Source organism: Eleutherodactylus coqui, chromosome 4 (genome assembly GCF_035609145.1).
Source record: "Eleutherodactylus coqui strain aEleCoq1 chromosome 4, aEleCoq1.hap1, whole genome shotgun sequence".
In the NCBI taxonomy this organism is placed as follows: domain Eukaryota; kingdom Metazoa; phylum Chordata; class Amphibia; order Anura; family Eleutherodactylidae; genus Eleutherodactylus; species Eleutherodactylus coqui.
In genome coordinates, this window is record NC_089840.1 from 89,430,799 (window position 1) to 89,454,637 (window position 23,839).

The 23,839-nt window shown below is 41.7% G+C and overlaps 1 protein-coding gene across 1 annotated transcript in view; it reads left to right on the plus strand.

The window, feature by feature from the left end:
• The window catches only part of POLA1 (DNA polymerase alpha 1, catalytic subunit), a 278,247-nt gene that overhangs the window by 57,940 nt on the left and 196,468 nt on the right, over positions 1-23,839 (plus strand). The window contains exons 17-25 of the mRNA XM_066599857.1: positions 554-643; positions 1,063-1,179; positions 2,111-2,286; positions 5,894-6,023; positions 10,568-10,687; positions 11,768-11,867; positions 19,162-19,286; positions 20,010-20,159; positions 20,653-20,775. Of these exons, the coding sequence (XP_066455954.1) occupies positions 554-643; positions 1,063-1,179; positions 2,111-2,286; positions 5,894-6,023; positions 10,568-10,687; positions 11,768-11,867; positions 19,162-19,286; positions 20,010-20,159; positions 20,653-20,775 (1,131 nt within the window). The remainder of the gene's footprint in view (positions 1-553; positions 644-1,062; positions 1,180-2,110; positions 2,287-5,893; positions 6,024-10,567; positions 10,688-11,767; positions 11,868-19,161; positions 19,287-20,009; positions 20,160-20,652; positions 20,776-23,839) is intronic.

Sequence of the window (23,839 nt, forward strand, 5' to 3'; positions counted from 1 at the left end):
CTCTGGTACTGGTAAATCATTCACATAGCCGAATATGCCAACCAGTGGTGTAAACTGACTTTATAGACACTATCAATCAGAGAATACTCATCGGTCTAGTATCGATTCAATTTTGGGCATCTCCACATCATGTGAATTAGACCACCAGGGTGAATTTTACATCTTGTGCACAGGGGATCACCTCTTACTCCCATGGAGTGCAAGAAAGCAGGGGTGCAAAGTACTCTACGTATTAAGTAGATCTGGGACCGTCTGTGTTTCACTTAGGGATAATTTGGGTAGCCTCTGCAGCACTTGGTCCCACTGATTGTCCTCTATAGCATATTCATGTTTACGTATTAATAATATGGTGACTGCTGTGAATACATGACCCCGCAGGGCCTTAGATACATGCGAAGCGCAAACCTTAGGTTCTCCTACTCATCAGCACTGGTATATACAATGTTGGTAGTTCTTCATCAATTCCAAATAGTGTTTTTAATTATATATTCATGCCTTGAATTGAGATTAAGAACCACTTTTTTAATTCCTCTTTTTGTTTCCTTTTGGTCAGAATTTAAATGTTGAAATTGCCCTAACTGAAAGGACTCTTCTGGGGTTTTTTCTCGCAAAAATACACAAACTTGACCCAGATGTTATTGTGGTGAGTATGCTTGAAGCATTTTAGTTTAGTAAGTAGTTCAGCACTTGTCTCGTGTACTACTAGACTTGTGAATTTTGTTCAGCACATACGCTCTTGATCAATCTGAAAGGGGTTACCCCAGAATCGTAACTTATTACCCATCTACAGGATACGTCATAAATGCCCAATCCCAGCTGATCAGGGCATTGGAACATCCATGATCGCATGAGTGATCCGTTAGAATGGAGTGGCGGTCTAGTGCACGCACTGCTGCCACATTCAAAGTCTGTGTGGATAGGTAATAAGTTATGCTTCAACAAAGCATGAACCTTTTAACTTTTGGCTTCCTTTTTCAGTGAAAATGTCTTGTGCCAACATGCACAGTTTTTAATCAAATTGCCTACATTTGATACACAAACTTACATTTTTTTTCCCCTTAGGGTCATGATATATATGGGTTTGATCTTGAAGTTCTTCTTCAAAGGATTAATTTATGTAAAGTTCCATTTTGGTCAAAAATTGGTCGACTTAGGCGATCAACTATGCCAAAACTTGGGGTAAGTCTTATTCATATAACTGAAATCTCCTCCTTGTTATGTAAAATATTACATGGGCATGGCTTATTGTTCGATATTTACATGCATCATACATGATGCCTTAAAGCGGTTGTGTCAAATTACAAAGCTATCCCTGATCCACAGGATAGGTGACAACTTTGATCTGTGGAGTCCAAATAAAGGTCACATGTACCCCAAAAAAGCACAAAGCTACAAGTCGTCCCATAATAAACAAGCTTTTAAACAGTGCAGTTGATGAAAAATTAAAACCGCTATTCGTCTTTTAGTGCAACATCACAGATTATTCCCAAAAATAGGGCTTTTACTGTTCAAATGTAGGAAAACGTAAACCTAGGGTTAGCTTCCTCCTAATTGGAATAACCTGTAGAATAAACTTACCAGGTGTTTTTTTTTTTTTTTTTTTTTTTTTTTTATATACCGCATGGTAAAATCCAGAAAAACAATGGTACAATGACGTGGGGGTTTTGTTTCTAATCTTTTACCCTATCAATTTTTAATTTATACAATAATAATGTTCCCCAAAATGGTGCCATTAAAAAATGCAACTTGTCCTACAGAAAACAAATTCCCATGCAATTTATGTAGGCAAAACAATAAAGCTGTGGCTTTTGAAATACAGAGATGAAGGGGGGGGGGGGGGGGGAAAAGTGTAATTTAAGTACCATATTCAAATTAGGCAGAATTTTTATTGGCAGGGGTGGGGGCTGTTTAAAGCAATTTCTGCAGTAATTAAATGTAAGCAGTAGAATTTGCTAGTGTTTTATTAAAAAAAACAAACTAAAATAATCCAAGAAAGAAAACCCGCCTGCTTCCCATTCATCTATGTGTCTATACAAGTATATTTTATACACAACAGTGAGTCCCATTTGTGTTTTTTCATTTATTACTTTCTTATTTTTACAACCTATAGGGTCGCAGTGGCTTTGCTGAAAGGAATGCAGCGTGCGGTCGAATAATTTGTGACATTGAGATCTCTGCCAAGGAGTTAATTCGCTGTAAAAGCTACCACTTGTCTGAACTGGTCCATCATATACTGAAAAATGAACGCATTCTGATTCCTCCAGAACACATTCGTAACGCATACGGGTATTTACGTTTTTGGCTTATCTCATTCCCAACCTGCTTCTTCATCTATTTTGCTCACATCTTGCTGCTTAGCTGGTTTTAAGCTCTCTCGGGGCAGGGCTGTGACTACCATAGATCTACAGTGACTTGAGGTTGTCTGTGGTGTCATCTATTGAAAGGTAGCTTTCCTGCAAGTCAATGCCAGTCTTTTTAAACAAGCTTTATAACAATGACTGGGAATTTCAAGCCAAAGCCAGAATAACCATATATAGACAGCTGTTTCGAGGTGATTGCCCTTCATCAGTGTGTAGTAGGTTTCTGGCTTGGCTAGTGAGAGGCGTATAGATGTGGCTTAGGAAAGGTGTTGTTTCTCCTTACAGAGAACACTTGTTAGTACCTCTAACAGCACTGCCCATTAAATCTACATCTCTCCCAGAAGAGCATGGATGGCCTTATAAGTCTCCTCACACACCTTCTAGGTCAGTGTTTCTAAACTTCAGTCCTCAGGGACCCCCAACAGGTCATGTTTTCAGGATTTCCTCAGTATTGCACAGGTGATGTAATTATTGTTGGTGCCTCTGACATTGCCACGGGTGTTCTTACTATAGAATATCCTGAAAACATGACCAGTTTGGCGGTCCCGAGGACTGGAGTTGAGAAACGCTGCTCTAGGTGCTGTCCTTAAGGAGAAATGATAGCCATCTTTACTGAGGTTGTCTAAGACACACCCTTTCTTATATCATTGGTTCAGGGAGACACACCCCATTTCATCTTTAGTTCAGACTATTGCTCTGCCTCCTGATTGCCTCTGCTGCTGTGTATAACACAAGTCTCTCATATGCTCACTAGGAAGTCTGTGCATGTAGAGTGGATTTATATTGGAGCAAAGAGTGAATGTTTATGAAATACAGATTGCTTAACTACCAGTAAGAAAAAGATAATTATCGGGTAATTGTGACACACCTACCAAGGCAAATTAGCCTTAGTAAGGACTAGAGATGAGCGAGCATACTCGCTAAGGCTAACTACTCGAGCGAGTAGTGCCTTAGTCGAGTATCTGCGCGCTCGTCTCTAAAGATTCAGGTGCGGGTGACAGGTGAGTTGCGGTGGTGAGCGGGGGAAGAGGGAGAGAGGGATCTCCCCTCCGTCCTCCGCGCTCTCCCCTGCCACTCCCCGCCGGCAGCCGAATCTTTAGAGACGAGCGGGCAGATACTCAATTAATGCTGGCTCGAGTAGTTAGCCTTAGCGAGTATACTCGCTCATCTCTAGTAAGGACCCACGTGAAGGGGGTTACTTTAAAAGGAGACTTATCTTTGAACAGCACCATAAACTAAGTTATGGTGCTGTTCTGGGAAGTGACGGGGAGCTGGGGAAAGTACGTTTTACACTTGCCTGTTTCCACACTGTCAGAAAATCTGACTTTTTTTAGACTACTGTGTGAACCCATTCCTATAGAAGAATATGGGACAGTGTCTGCAGAATGGTCTGGAAATAATCAGTTTTGAGACTGTTCGTGCATACTTCATCAGCAGTCAGTGCAGGAATGGGGGAGCCTGTGAGGGTTTAAAAAAAAACAAAAAAAAAACCCCTGGCTGCCCGTCACCTCCCCAACCACACCATAACTTAGTTTGTGGTGCTGTCTGGAGGTGACCAGCTCCCTTTAAACTTGAGTGAACTAATGGGGGTGAGGTGAGAGAATGATCGAACAAGCTTAATTTCAACATGACTTTTTAAAAAAATATATTTTTATAGTTTTAATTGGGTGTATAATAATCATTTTACTGTGCGATATTATAAATGATTTTTCAGAACGGGGTACAAATATTTGGACAGCCATGTTAACGCAAACCATACAGTGTAAATAAATGATCACGGCCTTAGACCGTTGACTCTAGTGGTAAAAATCAAGTAGATGGTGAGAATATTTCTGTCCTTATTACACTTGCAGCACACATCGGGCACTTTAGTTTTCAAGCATCTGACATGAGGATTTTTTTTTTTATTGGAACAACGTGAAAATTGTTCCTTTTTTATTTTTTAACTTCCAACACCACAAATATTCCATTTAACGATACAGCGCACCTCTGCTTCTAACCTTGGATAGGTCATATTGAAGACATTGAAAATCAAAATTGTCTTTAGTATAAAAAATATATGCTGACAAGTATATATTCAGCTCAGTGACCTGACCAATCTAGTAAACAACAACCTTTATAATGGAAGAGGCTGCTTTTACATTGAAAATAATGCATGGGGAGAAACTTAAATGATACATCACTTTGGCTCTTTGCGAACATGACAGACTGAACGATTTTTTTTAAAAATGTAAGCGCTACATATTCCATTATAGAAGATTGGTCTGGACATTGAACTAAATACATCCTAAAATTGCTCTTGCCTCGCATAGAAATTTTAAGATTTTGTCAACTTGCGTTTGTTTGACCTCTGCAAATTCAAGGTAAATCCCGATTTCTTGCTTTAATGTGTTCTGTGCAAATCTGAAGAATTTGGTTTGTAAGTAAACCGTTATTCCCTCGCTGTGCTGATGACTAGAACAATTGGATTTAGTTTATATTCCCCCATCACGTTTATACTGACACTTCACTCTAGAAACTACTAAGATAAAAGATAAAATGTGAAAAGAGCTCCTTCACAAACATCATTTTTTTCCCAGCAATTTAAAACATCATGTATTTCACGCGGTTTAATAGTATTATTGTGCCATTTTAAAATTTTTGTAACCTTTAGCTCAAAACTTTGCCGTTTTTAAAATTATATATATTAAATATATATATTTTTTAATGCACTGATTCTAAACACACTGCAAAGGCGCTGAAAAACGAAATGCCATGTATGTAGACTTAGCATTTTGCTATAGTTTTTAAAGAGCCACTCCGGTGGCATTTTTTAAAACTCCTTATGCAACTAGCCCCACAGCATATATAAGTCAGCCAGTATTACCGTCTTTAGTTCTTCCTTTCTTTCTGAAACTTCCTGGACTATTCCTCTTCAGGTGGTCATGTGATCTCGTTCTGACTAGCTGAGATTTACTTGGTTTTATGTTCCATTCGAGGAGTCCGTTTTTCAGTCAGCATAACTCCTGTGTGTTGGACACTATCAGACACGCTCTCTTTAGAGCTGAATATAGAAATCACATGCTTGGTGTCCTCCCAGCAGGCAGAGATGGTATAGGCTTATATAATAGTTTATTTTTAGATGACACCTACCCTTTTATATAACGGTCTTCTACTCTAAGGAACCAATTTTCGAATTTTAAGAGACATCTCTTAGATGTTGTCGAGGGATTCTTTAAAAAAAAAAAAAATCTGTTGGAACAATATCTGTATTAAAACAACAAAAAAGGCAATACTTGTCAATTATATCCGCTGCCAGTCCAGTAGTCCCCTACTGCAGTGATGTGCTGTACCAGTAAGTGACCACTGTAGTGGTGATGCAAGTAAGTGTGGCACACGGCTATTGTGCCCAGAGTTTAGTTGCTAAGTTCTGAAACTGTTCCACATTATTCTGTTGAAAGGTGTGTTTTGGGTTTTTTTTTGTTTGTTTTTTCTTTTCATGCCAATTTTTGACATCCTAAAACGGTCTTCTCAATGTTTACTTACACCTGCAGTGATTCCTCACAACTTCTCGTCCTACTGGAGAACACTCTTATCGATGCCAGGTTCATACTGCAGATCATGTGCGAGTTGAACGTCCTTCCCTTGGCCTTACAGATCACCAATATAGCAGGAAACGTCTTGGTAATAAATGCTTTTTGGATTTCTCCTCTTGATAAGTTAATAAGAACTTGCCGAGTCTTTGTTTCCGAGGTGCAGTTCACCATCTGCCCATTACGGACATTGCAGTAATCTCCTTTTTTTGTGTTCTCTGTTTCTTCAGCCCTGTGAACAATATGATTCCCATACCTCTGTAATAATTGCTGTGACTTCTTTCATGCTGTAGTAACCAAGGATGTTCCTCATATTTATTTTCTGTTGAGAAACTTTAGAACAAATGATGGAGAGTGTGTTTTAATTTTTAATTGACTGTAACTCCTACATGTCATATAATCTCCCCGCCATCCAATATCCCTTTCCATGTTGTGCCTCCACAAAATAGTTTGAAGTCTGTCTAGTCTTTCATTCTGAGATCTTTATGGGTTTTTTTTCTTTCCCCTTTCCATCCAGTGAGTGCATCAAATTCAGCTTGAAATTTCTAATGACTAGAAATGATCTAGTTTCATAGCATGTCGCTCTTACTGAATCAAGCGACTGTAACAAACTGACTCCGTTGACAGAGATGATGTGTCTTGTCAGTGTATTCATCTCTCCAAAATCATGTTGAGCTGGTTTAAAAGGAAAGTGTCATTTTGTGTGCCATTTCATTCCAAAAACTTGTTCTCTGTAACAAGTAAATGTCTTTCTATATTTTGAAGGTAGAATGTTTGACTCTGGCATTTTTCTTTTGTGAAGCAACCTTTTTCTTTGCCGCACAGGTTTTATAAGAACACCTTCATAGGGTACCTGTTACAGCAGGGGTCCCCAACCGCCGGGCCGCGGCCCGGGGCCGGGCCGTTGGGTGCTTAGCGCCGGTCCGCGGCACCGCCGGGAACTTTTACTCTAAACACAAGGCCCGCGGGCCGAATCCGGCCCGCTGCCTTGTGCTATGTGGCCCGCGGCGTGCCGACGCCGCTGACCACCGAAGCGATTACCAGCGAGGGCGCCGCAGCTCCCCGCTGGTAATCGCGCTGATGCCGGCGCACACTGACGTCTGTGCAGCCAGGATACTCTTCCCCGAGTCCCCTGCTCATTAGTTCCGCAGGAGAGGACTCGGGGAGGAAGCGTTCCGGGCTGACGTCAGGGCAAGCAGACAGAGAGCGACAGCAGGGAGGAGGTAAGTCTATGGGTTGGGGGGCTACTTATTACAGGGGAAGGGGCTGCCAATTACTGGGAGGGCTGGTTATTACTGGGGGCTACTTATTACAGGGGAAGGGGCTGCCTATTACTGGGGGGGGGGGGGGGGGGGCTGGTTATTACAGGGGAAGGGGCTGCCTATTACTGGGGGGGCTGGTTATTACTGGGGGCTACTTATTACAGGGGAAGGGGCTGGTTATTACTGGGGGTGGGGGCTACTTATTACAGGGGAAGGGGCTGCCTATTACTGGGGGGCTGGTTATTACTGGGGGGTGGGGGCTACTTATTACAGGGGAAGGGGCTGCCTATTACTGGGGGGCTGGTTATTACTGGGGGGTGGGGGCTACTTATTACAGGGGAAGGGGCTGCCTATTACTGGGGAGGCTGCCTATTACTGGGGGGGGGGGGGCGCTGCCTATTACTTGGGGCGGGCGCTGCCTATTACTGGGGGGGACCTGCTTATTACTGGGGGGGGGGGGGACCTGCTTATTACTGGGAGGGGACCTGCTTATTACTGGGGGGGGACCTGCTTATTACAGGGGGAGGGGCTGCTAATTACTGAGAGGTGGGGGCTGTCTATTACTGAGGGATGGGGGCTGTCTATTACTGGGGGGGGGGGAGATAAATTATATGCTGCCCTATGTGTGTTCTGGGGGGGGGGGGGATTATACACTACCCTATGTGTGTACTGCCAGGACATTCTAATGTCATAACTAAATAAGAATGCACTAAACTCCAACCCCCTTCATAACCCCGCCCCCTATAACCAAAGCCCCGCCCATGTCCCGCCCAACCCTGCCGGGCCTTGTAAAAATGGTCTTGCTTGAAGCCGGTCCCTGGTGCCAAAAAGGTTGGGGACCACTGTGTTACAGCACTCTTCTCTTTGGGGGATACTGGCATTGCTGACAGCCAATGTTCAGTAGTTCTTAAGCTTCTATAAAGTCTCCTTCACACACCCTTTTTTTTTTTTTTTTCCCCCTCCAGTATTTTTAAACCCTTACAAGATAAAAATATTAAATTCAGTACAGAAGCCTATGCGGGTAAAAACCGCCATACCCAGAACAAGCCGTCTTGTAGATATACCTTTTAATGGCTAACCAAAAATACTTGATATTAGTGCGAGGTCTTATTTCTAAAGCGTGCACACTGCAAAGCGACATAACCTCATTCTATGGCTCCGTACGATTACAATGATACAAAATTTATATATATATTTTTTCTTTTTTCTGTACCACCTAAAATATTTTGCTGCCATCGTCTGACAGCCATAACTTTTTTTTTTTTTTTTAAATTTTCCCATCGACTGACTTTTTCATTGCTTTTCTAATAAATGTTTAATTGAAGATGGGTTGGCTAAAAAAAAGTGCAATTCTGATGTGTTTTTTTTTTTAAAATTCAATTCCAATGATAGATTGGACTTTTACGGATGTAGTGATACCAATAATTTTTTTTTAATTTTTGCTTTCTTTTAATTTTCCTTTTTTTATTATAAGAGGTTTCTTTTTTTTTTTTTAACTCTTATTTTTTTATTTTTTAAAAACTTCTTTTTAAACCCTTTTTTTTAATTTTTTTTTTTTAAAGTCAAGTCTTCATAGAAGACATGGATTGTGATGGTTTGATTTGCTCCTGCAGTGTGATGTGATACCATAGTATTATATTCTACTATGATCTGACAGGCAGTCTACCAGTCTTGATGGGCGATCTGCAATGGCATTCCTAGGGACTTTCAGAAGGCAATGGCAACCGAACGGCACCCTAAGATTTCATTGCGTGGGGACTGTTTGGTAATCCCGAACCCTGATCGGGGCATTTAAAGGGTTAAAAGCTGCAACCACGTTGTATGGAGTGGGTTTAGCTCCTGATTCACCTCCATACAAACTCTGCACACCCAGAATGTAACTCTACATTAAAGGGTGTTACATGGTATTTTGAAAATTATGATCTCTCCTCAGGTTAGGCCACGAATGTTAGATCAATGGGGCCTTGACACTTGGCACCAACCGCCAGTAAGGTGTTTGAAAGGGCCACTGTGCTTTTGATAGCGCCATGTTCCTTTCATTGTCTACTATGCACTACTTCACACTTGATAGCAGCAACCGCTTCCCTTTCCCTCAAGAGAAAAGACCAGAACTTGAATGTCAGATACTGCTGCTACTTTGAAAAGGCTGCTGCACTCACGGCAGTTTAAACACAGCACTGGCGGGGTTGAACCACCACTGATCTTATATTAGTCCAAGTAGAAGAAATAATGATCCGTGCTCATGTGGGTCCAACCGAATAATCCTTGCGATGTAGATTAACATCAATTTCTTTTTATTAGTGAGCAACGCGTTTGGGCAGCCTTTGCTTTTCTCAAGCTCAGCTCAGCTTGAGAAAGGCAAAGGCTGACGAAACGCGTTGCTCACCAATAAAAAGAAATTGATGTTAATCTACATCGCGAGGATTATTTGGTTGGACCCACACGAGCGCCGATCATTATTTTCATCTACATGGACTAATCTTACTGCAAGCGTCCCTCGTTGGACCGCTTGGATTCCTTGCGGCTCTCCTGACATCAGGATCGTGGAACCGGCGATTTATCTTATACACCGACCAGGACGATAGGTGACGGTAGGAGCCCTTTCATACAGGGTTTTCCTACCGTGCACCAGGTGAGTTGACACTCATTATTGTTCTACTGGTTGCTGACTATTACCTAATCTTGTTCCTTTTGATGCTTGGCGCACTCCTGACACATTTATTTGTTTCACTGATCATATATTGATGGCATTACATTGAAGGCCCTTTTACACGGGCCGGCATTCTGTTAAGCGTATGCACGAGCGCTAACTTCCCTGTTAAGGTCATTAGTACTGGTGCAGAGCTTTCAAACTGAAAATCCTTCCGGTGAGTCGCGGGCTTTTTGTCCGCCTCTCGCTCAACGCTTCGCACTGAACAATTATCGCTCAATTTCGGTCGTTTGAACGAATTTTGAGCTATAATCTTTGTGTGTAAAAGGTCCTTTAAAGTTTCTAATTAGATAAACCACTTAGAGGTATTTTGGGCATTTAACCTCTTGCAGTGTTGAAGACCTCTCCCTCAGGATGAAGGTAGCTCATAAATTCTGCAAGGGATTAAATGCCTGGAATACCCCGTTCCATCTGTTATATCTGGCCACAGTGATTTTGGCAAAAGGAAAAGTTCACAAAAACTCCAACCAAAAAGACTGTTTTTCAACAAAATGTTGTTAATGTGCATTCCTCACTGTTGTGATCAGGATTTCACTCTAAGTTGTGATTTTTTATTCCTAAACCGAAGGTTAAAAAACAGCAAAGCTGTTCCTTACATGTATTTTTTGTTTTCTATGTAAAATGCTCCAATTCTATAATTTTACAATTTTAATTTTGAAACAGTCAAGGACCCTGATGGGTGGACGTTCTGAACGGAATGAATACCTTCTGCTTCATGCTTTCTCTGAAAATGACTTTTTAGTACCTGATAAGCCATCTTTCAAGAAAAGTCAGCAGGTTGTGGTAAGTATTTTGGTGAGCCAATGCTCCAAATTATTATTATTTATATATTACTTTTTAATGTAATTTCAACTGATAAAATTTACTATGAAATTTAATGATTCAAAGAACATAATAAAAAGCGGTCAAAAAGTTGTATGTATCCTAAAATGGTACCAATGAAAACTTGTCCTGACAAAATGAGCCCTCACAGAACTCCGCAGGCAGGTGTAGCTCTCTGACTATGGGGATGTACAATAATTTCAAAACTGAATACATTTAGTATCGCCATCATCATACTGACGCCCGGGGGAAGCAATATTTTACTGTAGTGTACTCTGCACAGCTTGCATACACCACCACTCTATAAGTCGAAATATCAGTAAAACCCCAAAGCATGGTGGTACTTCCACATCTAGATGAATATCCTGAGCAGTGTAATTAACAAAAAGGTGTCACTTTTGGGGTAATTGCAATGTACTGAGTATCTCCAAGGCCCTGCAAATGTGATCTGGCATCTGAAAGTTATTCCGGCAGAATTGGAGCGCCTTCCCATCTGAGCCCTGACGTGTGCCCAACCGGCAGTTTACATCGACCTATGGGACATTTTTGTCCTCGGGAGACATTGAGTGCTTTGTCTTATTCTCCCTCGGGAAAATGAGAAAAACCTATGTATTATTGTAAAAAATAGTAATTTTAAATTTTCATGGCCCAATATTAACAAAACACCTGTGAGGTCAAAATGCCCACTGTAGTCCTTAATGACTTTGAGGGTATAGTTTCCAAAATGGAGTCAATTTTGTGGTTTCACTGTACTTGTACCTCGGGGGAGGGGGGAGAGACGACTCTTCAAGTGCAACATGACATCCAAAAATGATTCCATCAGAATCTGCACTCTTTCCCTCCGGAGTCCTGCCATGTGCCCAAATAGGAATTTGCATCTATATATGGGGAATTTCAGTACCTAGGAGAAAAAGCACCCCATAATCTGCTACCCAATTTCTCCCCTTTCCCCTCGTGAAAATGAAACCTTTCAGGCTAAAGCTACGTAGTATTGGAAAAATTGTAAGGTTTCCTTTTCACGGACTATCTTATTTACTGTAGGTTGATGAAGAGGAGGATATGAATGTAGATCAAAATAAAAATAAAAAAGGTCGTCGGAAGGCTGCGTATTCTGGTGGCTTGGTTCTAGACCCAAAAGTTGGTAAGATGGTTTTTTTTTTTTTTTTTTTTTTGTTTTTTCTTTCTTGTTTTTTTTCCCCCTACTTTCGAGATCTGTGTTTGACATCTTGAACTGACATAGGTGTATGTTTTTTATAAAAGGATTCTGCCAAGTTACAAAGTTATCCCTCGTCCAGAGTATAGGGGATAACTTTATGATCGCTGGGGTTCCAACTGCTAGGACCCCCACCAGTACAGAGAACGTGAGTGTGGTCAATCCCCAAGTGAATAGAACAGAGTTTGTGTAGGTGTAAGGCTGCTCCATTTATTTCAATGACTGTGCAGGAGAGTGCTGAATCGCTTGAACTTGGTAATCTCTTGTGCCATCAGTGAAGTGACTGGAGCGGCAGTGTTCCTGCAAGACCTCCATGCCGTTCACTTGGGGACCGACTAGAACGCCGTTCTCAGGATTGGTGGGGGGAGTCCCAGCGGTTGGACAACCAATGATCATAAAGTTATCCCTCATCTTGTGGATGGCCAGCAGACCAAGGCCTCTCAGAGGATTGTCTGTGCTGTATCCTCCAGTAAAGTCTTAAATACGGAATTGAATTGTGCACAGTATTTGAGACCAAACTGCTTTGTATTGGGTGCCGTGCTGCTGTAAGGGGAGCGTACAGTCCAAAATACAGAAGCTAATGGATCATGCTGTTTTTTGTTTTCTTTTATGGAGATGCCAGTAAAATGTATTTGCACCATACTTGTGTGATAAAAGACCCCCTGTGTGGTTATGTGCTGCTGTTTTGTCGGCTCAAATCAGAGTTCCCTGTTTGCCTTCTTGACGCAAAATAAATGTCCCTTAGACAAACTAAACTCACTGGCTAGCTGGGCATCCTGCCCAATGACCCTCACAATCATAAGAGTAGAAGTCAAATGATAAGATTTCCATGTGCAGGAAAGTTAGCTTGTTAATGCTACCATGGCAACCTCAGAGCAAGCAGAACAATTATATTGCTGCTTTAGTTAGGAGTCTGGAAGAGAATAATGAAACAATAGATGAGATTTACTAAGCTAATTGGGCCAACATTCTGGTTTAACTTGTGCCAACAAACTCGTATACTTGCACCAGATTTCTGTGTGTTAACACTTTTTGCACATCGCTAGACCGTGTCTCTAAAAATGGCATGGATTAGAGAAAAAGGGTGTGGCATACAATGCGCTACAATGAAAAATACGGCGTAAATGAAGCCAACCAGGAGGCGATGTAACGTGCCTAACTTCTAAGGCCACATTCACATGGGCGTATTTTCTGTCCGCATTGCATCTGCATTTCTTACGGATGTAATATGGACCGCATAAGGCCTCCTGTCCATGGGTGATATTTCACCCGCGGCGATATCCTATGCAAAGCATTCCTTGCGTTAACCGCGTGCAGATTAACTATCGAAAGTGCAGCCTGATGTAAGCAAGTGGAAAATCATGTCGATTTTCTCCTCGCGTATAAAAAATAGTGGTGACATAATGCTCCCTTGCGGCGTAAATCCGCGGCGGTATATCACACCGCCTGTGGACAGCTGGCCTAACTTCGCTTGTTAAAGTCCATGGGATTGCATAAAAAATGCAACAAATACATAGTTGCATGCGTATTTATGAAGCTTTTTTTAATGCATATCGACAGGAGACGGGGTAAAAAAATAGTGACTTCAATACGCACATACGGCTGCAGGGGAAATGATAGGATTTTCACGCATTAAAATTGCATGCACTCGTGAAAGTGCCCTAAGAAGATTCACTAATTTGTTGAACAGCAGGAGCCACTGGGATAGATTTGGCACATCTGCTGTCGGCCAGGTCTAGTTCTAAGCTGTTTAAGGCAGTTACAGAGTATTACTGCTGTGTTGCAGTTACAGGGTTAATAAAGCCTAACTTTTATTAACAGTTGAAAGAAAGGGTATAGAGAAAGTGAGTAAAGGGATCAGACTTTAGTGCTACTGTACCTAGAAAACCCTGCCTCAACAGAGCACTGACCCTGAGAAGGGCCTGCCTTCCCCTGGAAGTACCTACTCTTGCCCTAGTTGGTAACAGAATAATCAATACCTTAGTACCAAATCCCCAATGAGGCATGCAGTACCCACCCACACATCACACCTGTGCCATCTATGTAGCGCTTGTGAGGTTTTTTTTTGCCTATGATCTAGTTATAGATGTACAGATGTTATCATTGTCTCTTCCCTTGACCTTCCACCATCTGTAATGTACAGTGACGTCTTGAACGGTTACATATGTTCGGTCGCCCATGTATGACTAACAGGAATCATAAAGGTTTCTGTGTGTCTTGTGGTCGATAGACTCCTTTTTTATTTTTGTATAGCCGTATTTCTGGGTTACATAGGTGCACAGAATAAGATTCTTTAGACAAAGTTTATTTGGAGGTTAAATGTTCCTTCTTGCATTTGGGTATAAAGAAAATGTCGCTGTTCAGGTGCTCGTTTCCATATTACGGAGAATTACAGCACCAAAGGCTCCCTGATGAACCCATAAACAGAAAGTGGAAGAACCTTTCCTTTTTACATGTATCCTAGGTATCAAATTTTGACTACAGGGAATATATTTGTATATAGTTGTATATAGAGTTAAAGTATTATTTCTGTACTGCAGGTGGTCCGCATGGCGAGCCACTGGGCATGTGCAGTACAGTTTTTTTTCCTTTTAATTTAAATTCCTGCTTTTCCCACGCAGGCAGTAAACGATGACGTGGGTACCCGCAACCTTTCCGCAATGTCATTGCAGAAGAGCTGCAGGTCGGACTGCTTCCATTGAGTTCAATAGAAGCTGTCCGCTTGGAAGCCGCTTAAAAATAGAGCATACTGCGAATTTTTTATTTATTTTTTTTCCCCTTCACAATTGATTTCCTCTCGTGTGCAGGAAAAGGTGTTTTTCCATTACATGCTGTTGGCGGTATTTGCCGTAGTGCAAATATGTCCATGTGCAGCTGGCCTTACAACTTTTTTAAGCCTGTTACCCCCCAGTCAAACAGTTTTCAACCCAGTACCCCTTAAAGATAGGGTCAGTTGAGCAAATGGACTCAGCTGGTAGCATATTGCACTGTGATGCAAGTAGTGTAAATTCATGCATAAAGCAATCACAAATAATTAAATACAATAGACTTAAAGGGGTTGTCCCGCGCCGAAACGGGGGGGGGGGGGGTTCAACCCCCCCCCCGTTCGGCGCAAGACAACCCCGATGCAGGGACTTAAAAAAAAAACAGCACAGCGCTTACCTGAATCCCCGCGCTCCGGTGACTTCTATACTTATCGGTGAAGATGGCCGCCGGGATCTTCTTCCTCCGTGGACCGCAGCTCTTCTGTGCGGTCCATTGCCGATTCCAGCCTCCTGATTGGCTGGAATCGGCACGTGACGGGGCGGAGCTACACGGAGCCGGCATCCTGCACGAGAGGCTCCATTGAAGAAAGCAGAAGACCCGGACTGCGCAAGCACGGCTAATTTGGCCATCGGAGGCCGAAAATTAGTCGGCACCATGGAGACGAGGACGCCAGCAACGGAGCAGGTAAATATAAAACTTTTTATAACTTCTGTATGGCTCATAATTAATGCACAATGTACATTACAAAGTGCATTAATATGGCCATACAGAAGTGTATAGACCCACTTGCTGCCGCGGGACAACCCCTTTAATCACCACTGAAATGTTAGGGCCCATTTACACACAACAATTATCACTCAAAATTCGTTCAAACGATGGCATATAAGCGCTCATCGTTTCATGTAAACACTTCATCTTTTACTCTTCGGCTGAACGATGAATTTAAGGTGAGCTTAAAATACATTGGGACCACACTCTGTTCTGCACGGGAGTCGGAGATTACATTGTGTTCTGCCAACAGCCCGTGCGAGAATAATGCAGCTGTGTGCGGAGTTCAGACCACATGCTATGCTCTGCAAACTGCTCCCGGAGGCCCTTTTACACACAAATGAAGCTAATAAAGTGTTAATAGACATTAGTGTCCATTAACACTTGATGCAAAATGATCGCTAAACAGTCAATCTTTCAGTCGGTTGAAAGATTGTCTTTGCGTATAAATAGGTCTTTAGTGTAAAGGTTTAGTTTTCCCCAAATTTATACCACCATGCAATTCTTACTTGGTACCCTAATGCAGTGCACAATTTATCCTCCCCAGACCATTATTAATAAATACCAAAATTTAGTGTCCAATTAATGCTCATTTAATGCCAATATCTACATTATAATAATTGCAGCAATTTAGTTGTCAGATTTGGCCACATACAGAACAACTAATGTTGCTACATGCAGTACAATTAGTCTTTCACTCACAGTGCAAAAATACCGCCAACCCTACACCATTCTATCCAAACAATAGTTAAATCAGACTAAATAGTCACACAGCAGCACTCACTTGTACGGCTCCCGACGAACCGTGGTTTGAGCAAAAGGGATGTCACGCCTCACCTCGGGTCTGATCCAAACCCACTCCAGTATATCCAGACAATAGCCCTACAGCATTAAATTTAATGCTGCCTCTCAACCCATGTAGATTCAATCCACCCCAAGTACAGTTAATATAGACTTATGGTACAATTAAAGTCTAGAAAACTATAGGAAATGGCATAAATGTTCGATCGCTGGAGTGCATAGTAATCTCCACTAAAGTCAGAATGGAGACGCCCTCTAGGTTTTCTATGCCTCCCATTCATGTACATGAAAGGTGTCCATTGATCCCTGTTTTAATAGCTGGTGGATGTTCCCAGCCAATGGTTTGCCATGGCCGTCTGGGGCTTTCTGAAGGCTCCCACAGTTGTCATGAATTTCAGCCTATTATAGAGGTTCTCTAGTATCCAGAGGATAGTTATCAATAACTGATTGTTGGGGGTTCGCTGCTCAAGACCCTGGCCCTTCAGCTATTCGTCAGACTAGCTGTCACCCTGTATGGAGCATGAACAGCAGCATGGCTCCGTACATTGTGCAATGGCTTGATATTAGACATGGCTCCCATTGAAGAGATTTGGAGCTGTCAGCAATACCAGGATAGGCCACTGCACAATATACGGGACTATCTGCTTCCTGCTGTAAACATGGGGGAGAGCTGGCTTCAGACCATCTCAAATTAAAATACCCAGGGGACAGAAAAATGAAAAAATAAATGTTTAAAGAGTACAAAATTTATTGAAATAAAAAAAGAAATATAATTGGTATCCTTCTCCACTGTGAACGCCTTAAAGGGCCACTGGTGATTTTTATTTTATTCATTCCTTATGTAACTAGTCCCAGTATATATCAGTCAGCTAGTATTACCTTGTTTAGTTATTTCTGTCTATCGGCACATTCCTGGAGTCCTTCTCTTCAGATGGGTCATGTGCTCTCAATGTGACCTCCTAAAAGTTACTTATCTGTGTGTATTGTCAAGGAGTCACTATTTCAGTCATCATGAATACTGAAATTACAATGAACTGTACCACACAGATTTTTCGCAGGTGGAGACATAAACTGTCATAGTTACGGCTGATGAGTAAAGGCATCTGTCACACATTTATAATGAAGAAAATGATTGTTCATGCTCCTGACCGTGTACACATGGTCTTTAACTTATTTATGGGACTATGGAAAGTAATGATTATAACAGTATCCTCACAGCAGGCAGAGATGGTATTGGCTCTAACTGGTCATGTGATGCTGTACAGATGCATCATGCTTGCACAGCAAAGGGAAAGCAAGGAGAAATCTGAATATCACAATGCTGACTGGAGCTTGCACTGCATGAAAGTGACTGCAATATAGATAGGAATCGTTCTGAGTGTGCCAATCAGGTGAAGAATGTGGTGGTAGGAAAATGTGTTCTCTCTGGAGTGGCCCTTTAGGCATAAGATAAACCTTGCCTGAACTGCCTTTTTTTTTTTTTTTTTAATTATACCCCCACTCAAAATTGTGATAGCGCGTCCCCTGTGGTGGAATGACAGGTCTCAGCACTGAGCCTATCTAACAGATAGGCTCACCGCGGAGAAACGTGGCAAATCGTGGCATGCTGCGATTTAGATTGCTTTTGTCAGCCTGTGTGGCAATTGGACGTCACTCTGCCAATGACGTCGCAGAGGGAATACCCTCCTTCTGTGAACACTTCACATTCTGCAATCGACATTGTCAGTCATAGCCGGCTACCACTGTGCATGGTGCGTGTTCAGCTTCTGAGTCCGTGCCATCCATAACACGTAAGCTTAGGTCCTGGGGAAGTGGTTAAAGGGCTTACTGGACAACCCATTTTCAATAGGACCCCGTGTGTAAAAAATAATAAACGGAGAGATACTTAGCCCTCCGCAGCCACCAGGATCCAGCGCTGCAGCTTGCTGTGGTTAAATCAGATGACGGCTGCAATCAATGAGAGGCTGCATTGTCACTGACCATTCTCCTGCCATCGCGCTCACATGCTGGGCACCATGACGCCAGGCGTTCAAGAACGTGACCCTGCAGCCTCTCGTAGGCTGTTTATTATTTTACCCCAGGGAATCCTATTCAAAAAGGGTTGTCCAGTAACCGGCAACCCTTTTAAAGTCCAAAGCTCCCTCTACGTTATTGGACCAAGAGGGAAAGCATTTTGGTTTCTTTCAGATCCGCGTTAAGAGTTCCATTGATTGACTCTGGCATAGGTGTGGACTAGGGTCTGGCACGTCACTGGCACAAGATGCTAGACTGACCCCAAAGACGATAAGGAGGTCTGTTGCATTTCCATCCTGCTGCATTTTTGCAGACAAAATAGGACGGCATGCTGTGCTATTCTGTCTGGGGTCTTGTATCAGATCTCGCTGAACAGAGCCCCCCATTCATATGTGAACGTGTCCTTTCAGGTATTCCTCCGTTAGAAGGCTTTTGGCACAGTAGCATATTTGGGACCATGTGCTGTTGGGCAGCACACAGTCGCGTTATAGCCTATTGGCTATGCAGATTGATAGTTTGTTTACACTGATCGATGGTCCATGTGAAATAACTCCTCGCTTGTCCTATTCCTGTCCGTATCACGGATGAGAAATAAACCTGCCACTGCATGTCTATGCGTTGTGTCCGTGCGAATTGGATCGCACATGGACAGGTGTGCCTCAGGGTGCAAGTCGCACGCACAGGAAGTGTGCACCCGGCCATCGAATCTAAGGGCGCTGCGATACACTTGTACGTATTCAATATTACATGTTGTAGCTGCTAATTCAATTTATTCTGGACTTCTTAGACTGGTGGCTTTGGTTGCTGGACTTGGCTGGTCCTAGCTACGTACATTTTATCTTAGTAATTCTGTAATATCTTTTCCTCTTTTTAGGGTTTTATGACAAGTTCATTTTGCTTCTGGATTTCAACAGCTTGTACCCCTCCATTATCCAGGAGTATAACATCTGTTTCACCACAGTGCATCGAACAGCTGCTAATGCTCAGAATGCAAGAGAGGTTAGTGAGCTGCATAGTGATCATTGGCACGACCATTTATACAAGTGCTTGTGTCCAAGTAGTTTTATGCAAAGGGCTGCATTTATGGAAATCGGCTCTCCTGAGTGTCAAACTCTGTGCATTTCCCCCAAAGACAGACTAAGGAGAAATGGCTTGCGTGAAATACAAGGAAGGGGCTTTATGGTGCAGATCAGGTGTTCCAAAAACTTAATTCTATCTAGTATGTATATAATGTTGTTGTATAATGCAGCTATAACCCATTCTCTTCCCTAAACTAAGCAGTTGTTAATGTTCCCAACCTAAAAGGTCCTACTGGTCACTCATTATGCCTTGCTTACCTTTACAAATGTAGCACACAGCTTAATTAGCTCATGCTTTTAAAACGACAGAACCTTTTTCTGCAAACCTGCCATAAGCAATGGGTTAAATGTAGTGCTATCCAGTCGATAACAAGCCGTGTTTTTTCCCTCTATGAATAAAATTGCCCGCGCTTCTAGAAGCAGTCTTGTTAGATTCTGATTTTTCCTTTTTAGTTGCTTGGCGTCTTGCAAGATAATCAGCACGTTTTGAGCGGGGACAGCAGTTTAGGACAGATTCTATAGCTACTAGAGACTAAGAAATGTTGCTGCTTGCAATGCACTCCTGTGTTTGTAGAGAGAAGGAAGCAGAATTAAGGATTGTGCTGCTTAACGCTTTTCTTCCATGTGTTTTTTTCCTTTGCAGAGTGAGGAGCAAGATGAGATTCCAGAACTACCTAATCCAGATCTAGAAATGGGAATCTTACCTCGGGAGATCCGGAAACTAGTGGAGAGAAGACGTCATGTCAAGCAATTGATGAAACAGCCCGACCTCAATCCAGACATGTACCTGCAGGTAATGATGAGCGGAAGGCCTGTGGATGAATGCCTAGTCATGTATTTAATGTTCCCTCTGTTTTATTTCCAGATAGATTATTGGTATTCTTGACCCCTGCAAATGTTAATTGTGTAGAACCAGCAGAATAGTCAATGATGCATATCATTACAGGTATACACATAAAATCAGTAATGATAATGTGCACCATGAAAGGAAGCAGCCGGATCATTGACTGGGCATGTATGATGTATAATTAAAATAAGCAATCCTACTTTTTAATATTTTTTTTATTTTTTTGCACCCATAAAATTTTGGCAGAAGGTTGGCATAAACTACAATACAACATTTTGCACTAAAGTGCTACGTCAGGATCAGATTTTTTTTTTCTCCTGTGGTTGGATGTAGGTGTAGTGGTCATTATCATGCATTGTTTCTGCGAACAGGTTAGGCACTTTCCTATGTACACCATTATGTTTATTCGCTCTTTTGTTTTTCCCTTTTTTATGTTCAGTATGACATCAGACAGAAGGCTCTGAAGCTCACTGCCAACAGCATGTATGGCTGTCTGGGCTTCTCTTACAGCAGATTCTATGCCAAACCTCTTGCTGCTCTGGTCACTTATCAAGGACGAGAGGTAAGTTCTCACCAAGACTTTGTTTTCGTTCATCGCACGAACTACAACAACTGATCGGATTCGCATGACATCGCTAGTAAAAAGCTTTTGCAGTATCTTCCCTGTAGTTTCGGTATTGACGTCTTAACTTCTGTTCTTCACACGTTTGTGTGCTCTTTAACTCCAATGTAGCGACTGAACAATTCTAGCAATTATCTAGTGCCGATCTTTTTTCTGTGGAGTTGATGTATACAATTTAACTGGAATAATGTTTTTGTTAAATTTTAATGATTTGCTAAATTTTTTTCCGGTCTACAAAATTTAATTAAAATGTAACATTCACGAGTCTTGAGAGCTGCAACAGTAACGAGGTGTGAAATAGAAGAGGACTGATGAGGAATTCTTCTAGGTGTCTCTGAAACCTGACACAACTAGAGTAGTATAATTCCAATTATGTATAGCCGCGTCATGTTCCATTTACTGTGGCAATGAGGACCGTGCTATTAGTGTATTGTTTCACTGCTATGGCATTATGCCTGAAGCATCACCTTCATTACTTTTTACTTACTCTTGTGGTATATATTATGTTTTTTTTTTCCCTTTTAAACCCTCCTATTATTTATGATTGTGCTCATGCAGGATGATCTGTTGCAAAGGGAAAAGTATTTTCCTGCTTCCACCATGTCCCTTCAGCTGGCTTATGCACTGAACAGTCTCGCAGACTAGAAGGTTCACATAGCAGATGTTTCACTAGGTGGCGATAGATACTTTTAGATCATTAAACAATTAAGAGATTTCATGCATCTGAACTTTTGTTTTCACTGCTAAGAAGGCTTGTAATAAAGTGTGAAAGGGCTCCAATTAGTTTTTGTTTTTCTGCCCCTTTTCTGAGTTAATTGGTTGACTCAATCAACATTTATTACAATATCAGCAACTTCTGTTGTCTTTTTTTTTTTTTTTCTGGAAACTGCACAAGCGTCTTAAATAAATCGCCCCATACCTAAATATATTGGCAGTGTCCTTTTTTTAATTTGTGCGATTGTGATGACCTTACAACGCATTTTTTTGACAGTGTTTTAGTTTTAAGTTTTAATTTGCTGATGTTTGGTGTGATATGCTAGGCTAACTTTCCGTAATGCAAATGCCTGAAGTTTTCATACATGTAGAAGTGAATTTTCTTATATTAAGCCTTCTATAATTGTAATATGGGTGGTCTATGATGCTGGACTATAAATCAGCTCCATTGTGGCTCCCCCTCCCTTTCTTTTGATCTCCGACCATGACTATTCGTGTTTACATTATTGTAGTAATCAATATGTCAGAGACTGTATCGTAATGCAGCTGTGCCCAACGCACAGATATATACTGTATGTCCTTACATGTGATACATAATTATCGTTTCATAATTTGCCAGCAGATTTCTAGCTTGTTCAGTAATGGATGTAGCTATCCTATTCCCTTTTTTTATATTCTGGTGCCAGTCTTGGTTCTTGCAGCTGTCTTCCATATTTTTTTCTTTAGTTGTCATGTGTGTATATCCCCTCCTTTTTTTTCCCAAAAGAGAAAAAAAAATGTTGCCTGAAGCAACAAAAAGCCGAAAAGTTTCAACTGTTAGGTAAAAGTATAAAAGGTAGTTTAAGTAAAACTTAAAGATTTCTATTGTGCTTCACATTCCACATTTGCAATAAGCATGTTACACTTTTATAATGAATGCACATCGATTTCACAATCTAGCCAGTTGCCACATTCACTATTTTTATTTTGTTAAAGAAAATTGTGCATGAAAATTGAATCTAAGAGCAAAGTGAAGCAGCTGAGATTATAAATAAGGATTTCAGTTCATGCATTGTTTGCATCATAGAATGGTAGGGTTGGAAGGGACCTCCAGGGTTATCGGGCCCAACCCTCTGCTCAGTGCAGGATTCACTAAATCATCCCAGACAGATGTCTGTCCAGCTTTTGTTTTGAAAACTTCCATTGAAGGAGAACTCACCACCTCCCGTGGTAACCTGTTCCACTCATTGATCACCCTCACTGTCAGAAAGTTTTTTTTCTAATATCTAATCTGTCTCTCCTCCCTTTCAGTTTCATCCCATTGCTTGTAGTCTTTCCTTGTGCAAGTGAGAATAGGGTTGATCCCTTTTATGGCTGTTTCTGGTACTGTAGCTCAGTCCAGTTTACTTTACAAAGGACTGAGCTGCAGTAAGCTTCAGTGCAAGACAAATTCACAACCAAATGTACAACATTGAGCCTGAGGAAATAATGAAAGTGATGCAGTCTTTGCTGGAATCGTACTGCCTCCCCATTCAGCTGTTGGGGGTACTGGGAGGTTAGGCAATCAGTATTAATCCATTAAGGACCAAACACAGTAAATATACAGCGCTTGGTCCTGGGCTTTAAACCCAGCCGATGGTAAAAATACGGCGGCGGTTTAAAGTCCCTGCTTCTGTACGAAATCAGAAGGATGTTGGGTTGTCAACTGTTAGTGACAGCTGATAACCCAGAGGAGAAGGCAGGTTGTTTTTTTTTAAAACCATTTCTGCCTTCTCCTTTCACTAGTACACAGTGCTCAATGAGTGCTATGTTCTAAAAAGTGGAAGTTTAACTTCCACTACACGAGCCGGCAGTCACATGACCGCCAGGATCCCCTAACACAGCAGAGCTACAAGGTCCTAGCAGACCCTGATCAGCTCTGCCAGTGACTAATGTTACTACAGGGTATGTTTTCCCCTGTAACTGGGGCTCCTATGGATGCCTCGGCTACAGTGGGAAGCGTCAAATAAAAACAAAACATGAGTCTCCCTCAGAGGTCTTGTATGATGTCATGAGGGACATGATGGTTAAAAAGAAATAATTACATACATAAGTAAAATAAAATTACTGAATAAAATAACCAAAAATCGCCCTGGGAAACTCTACTGCGTAAACTAATTCCTAACCTCTCCAAACACACACACATGCATATCCTATTGCTTCCTAGCTGCACGGATTGCAGTCGCTCGCTCCTGGAGTAAAACCTCAGTTAGAATTGATTTTGTGAAAACCAAATTATCTCGGATCATGGTCAATGAGAAGCTGACAGCTA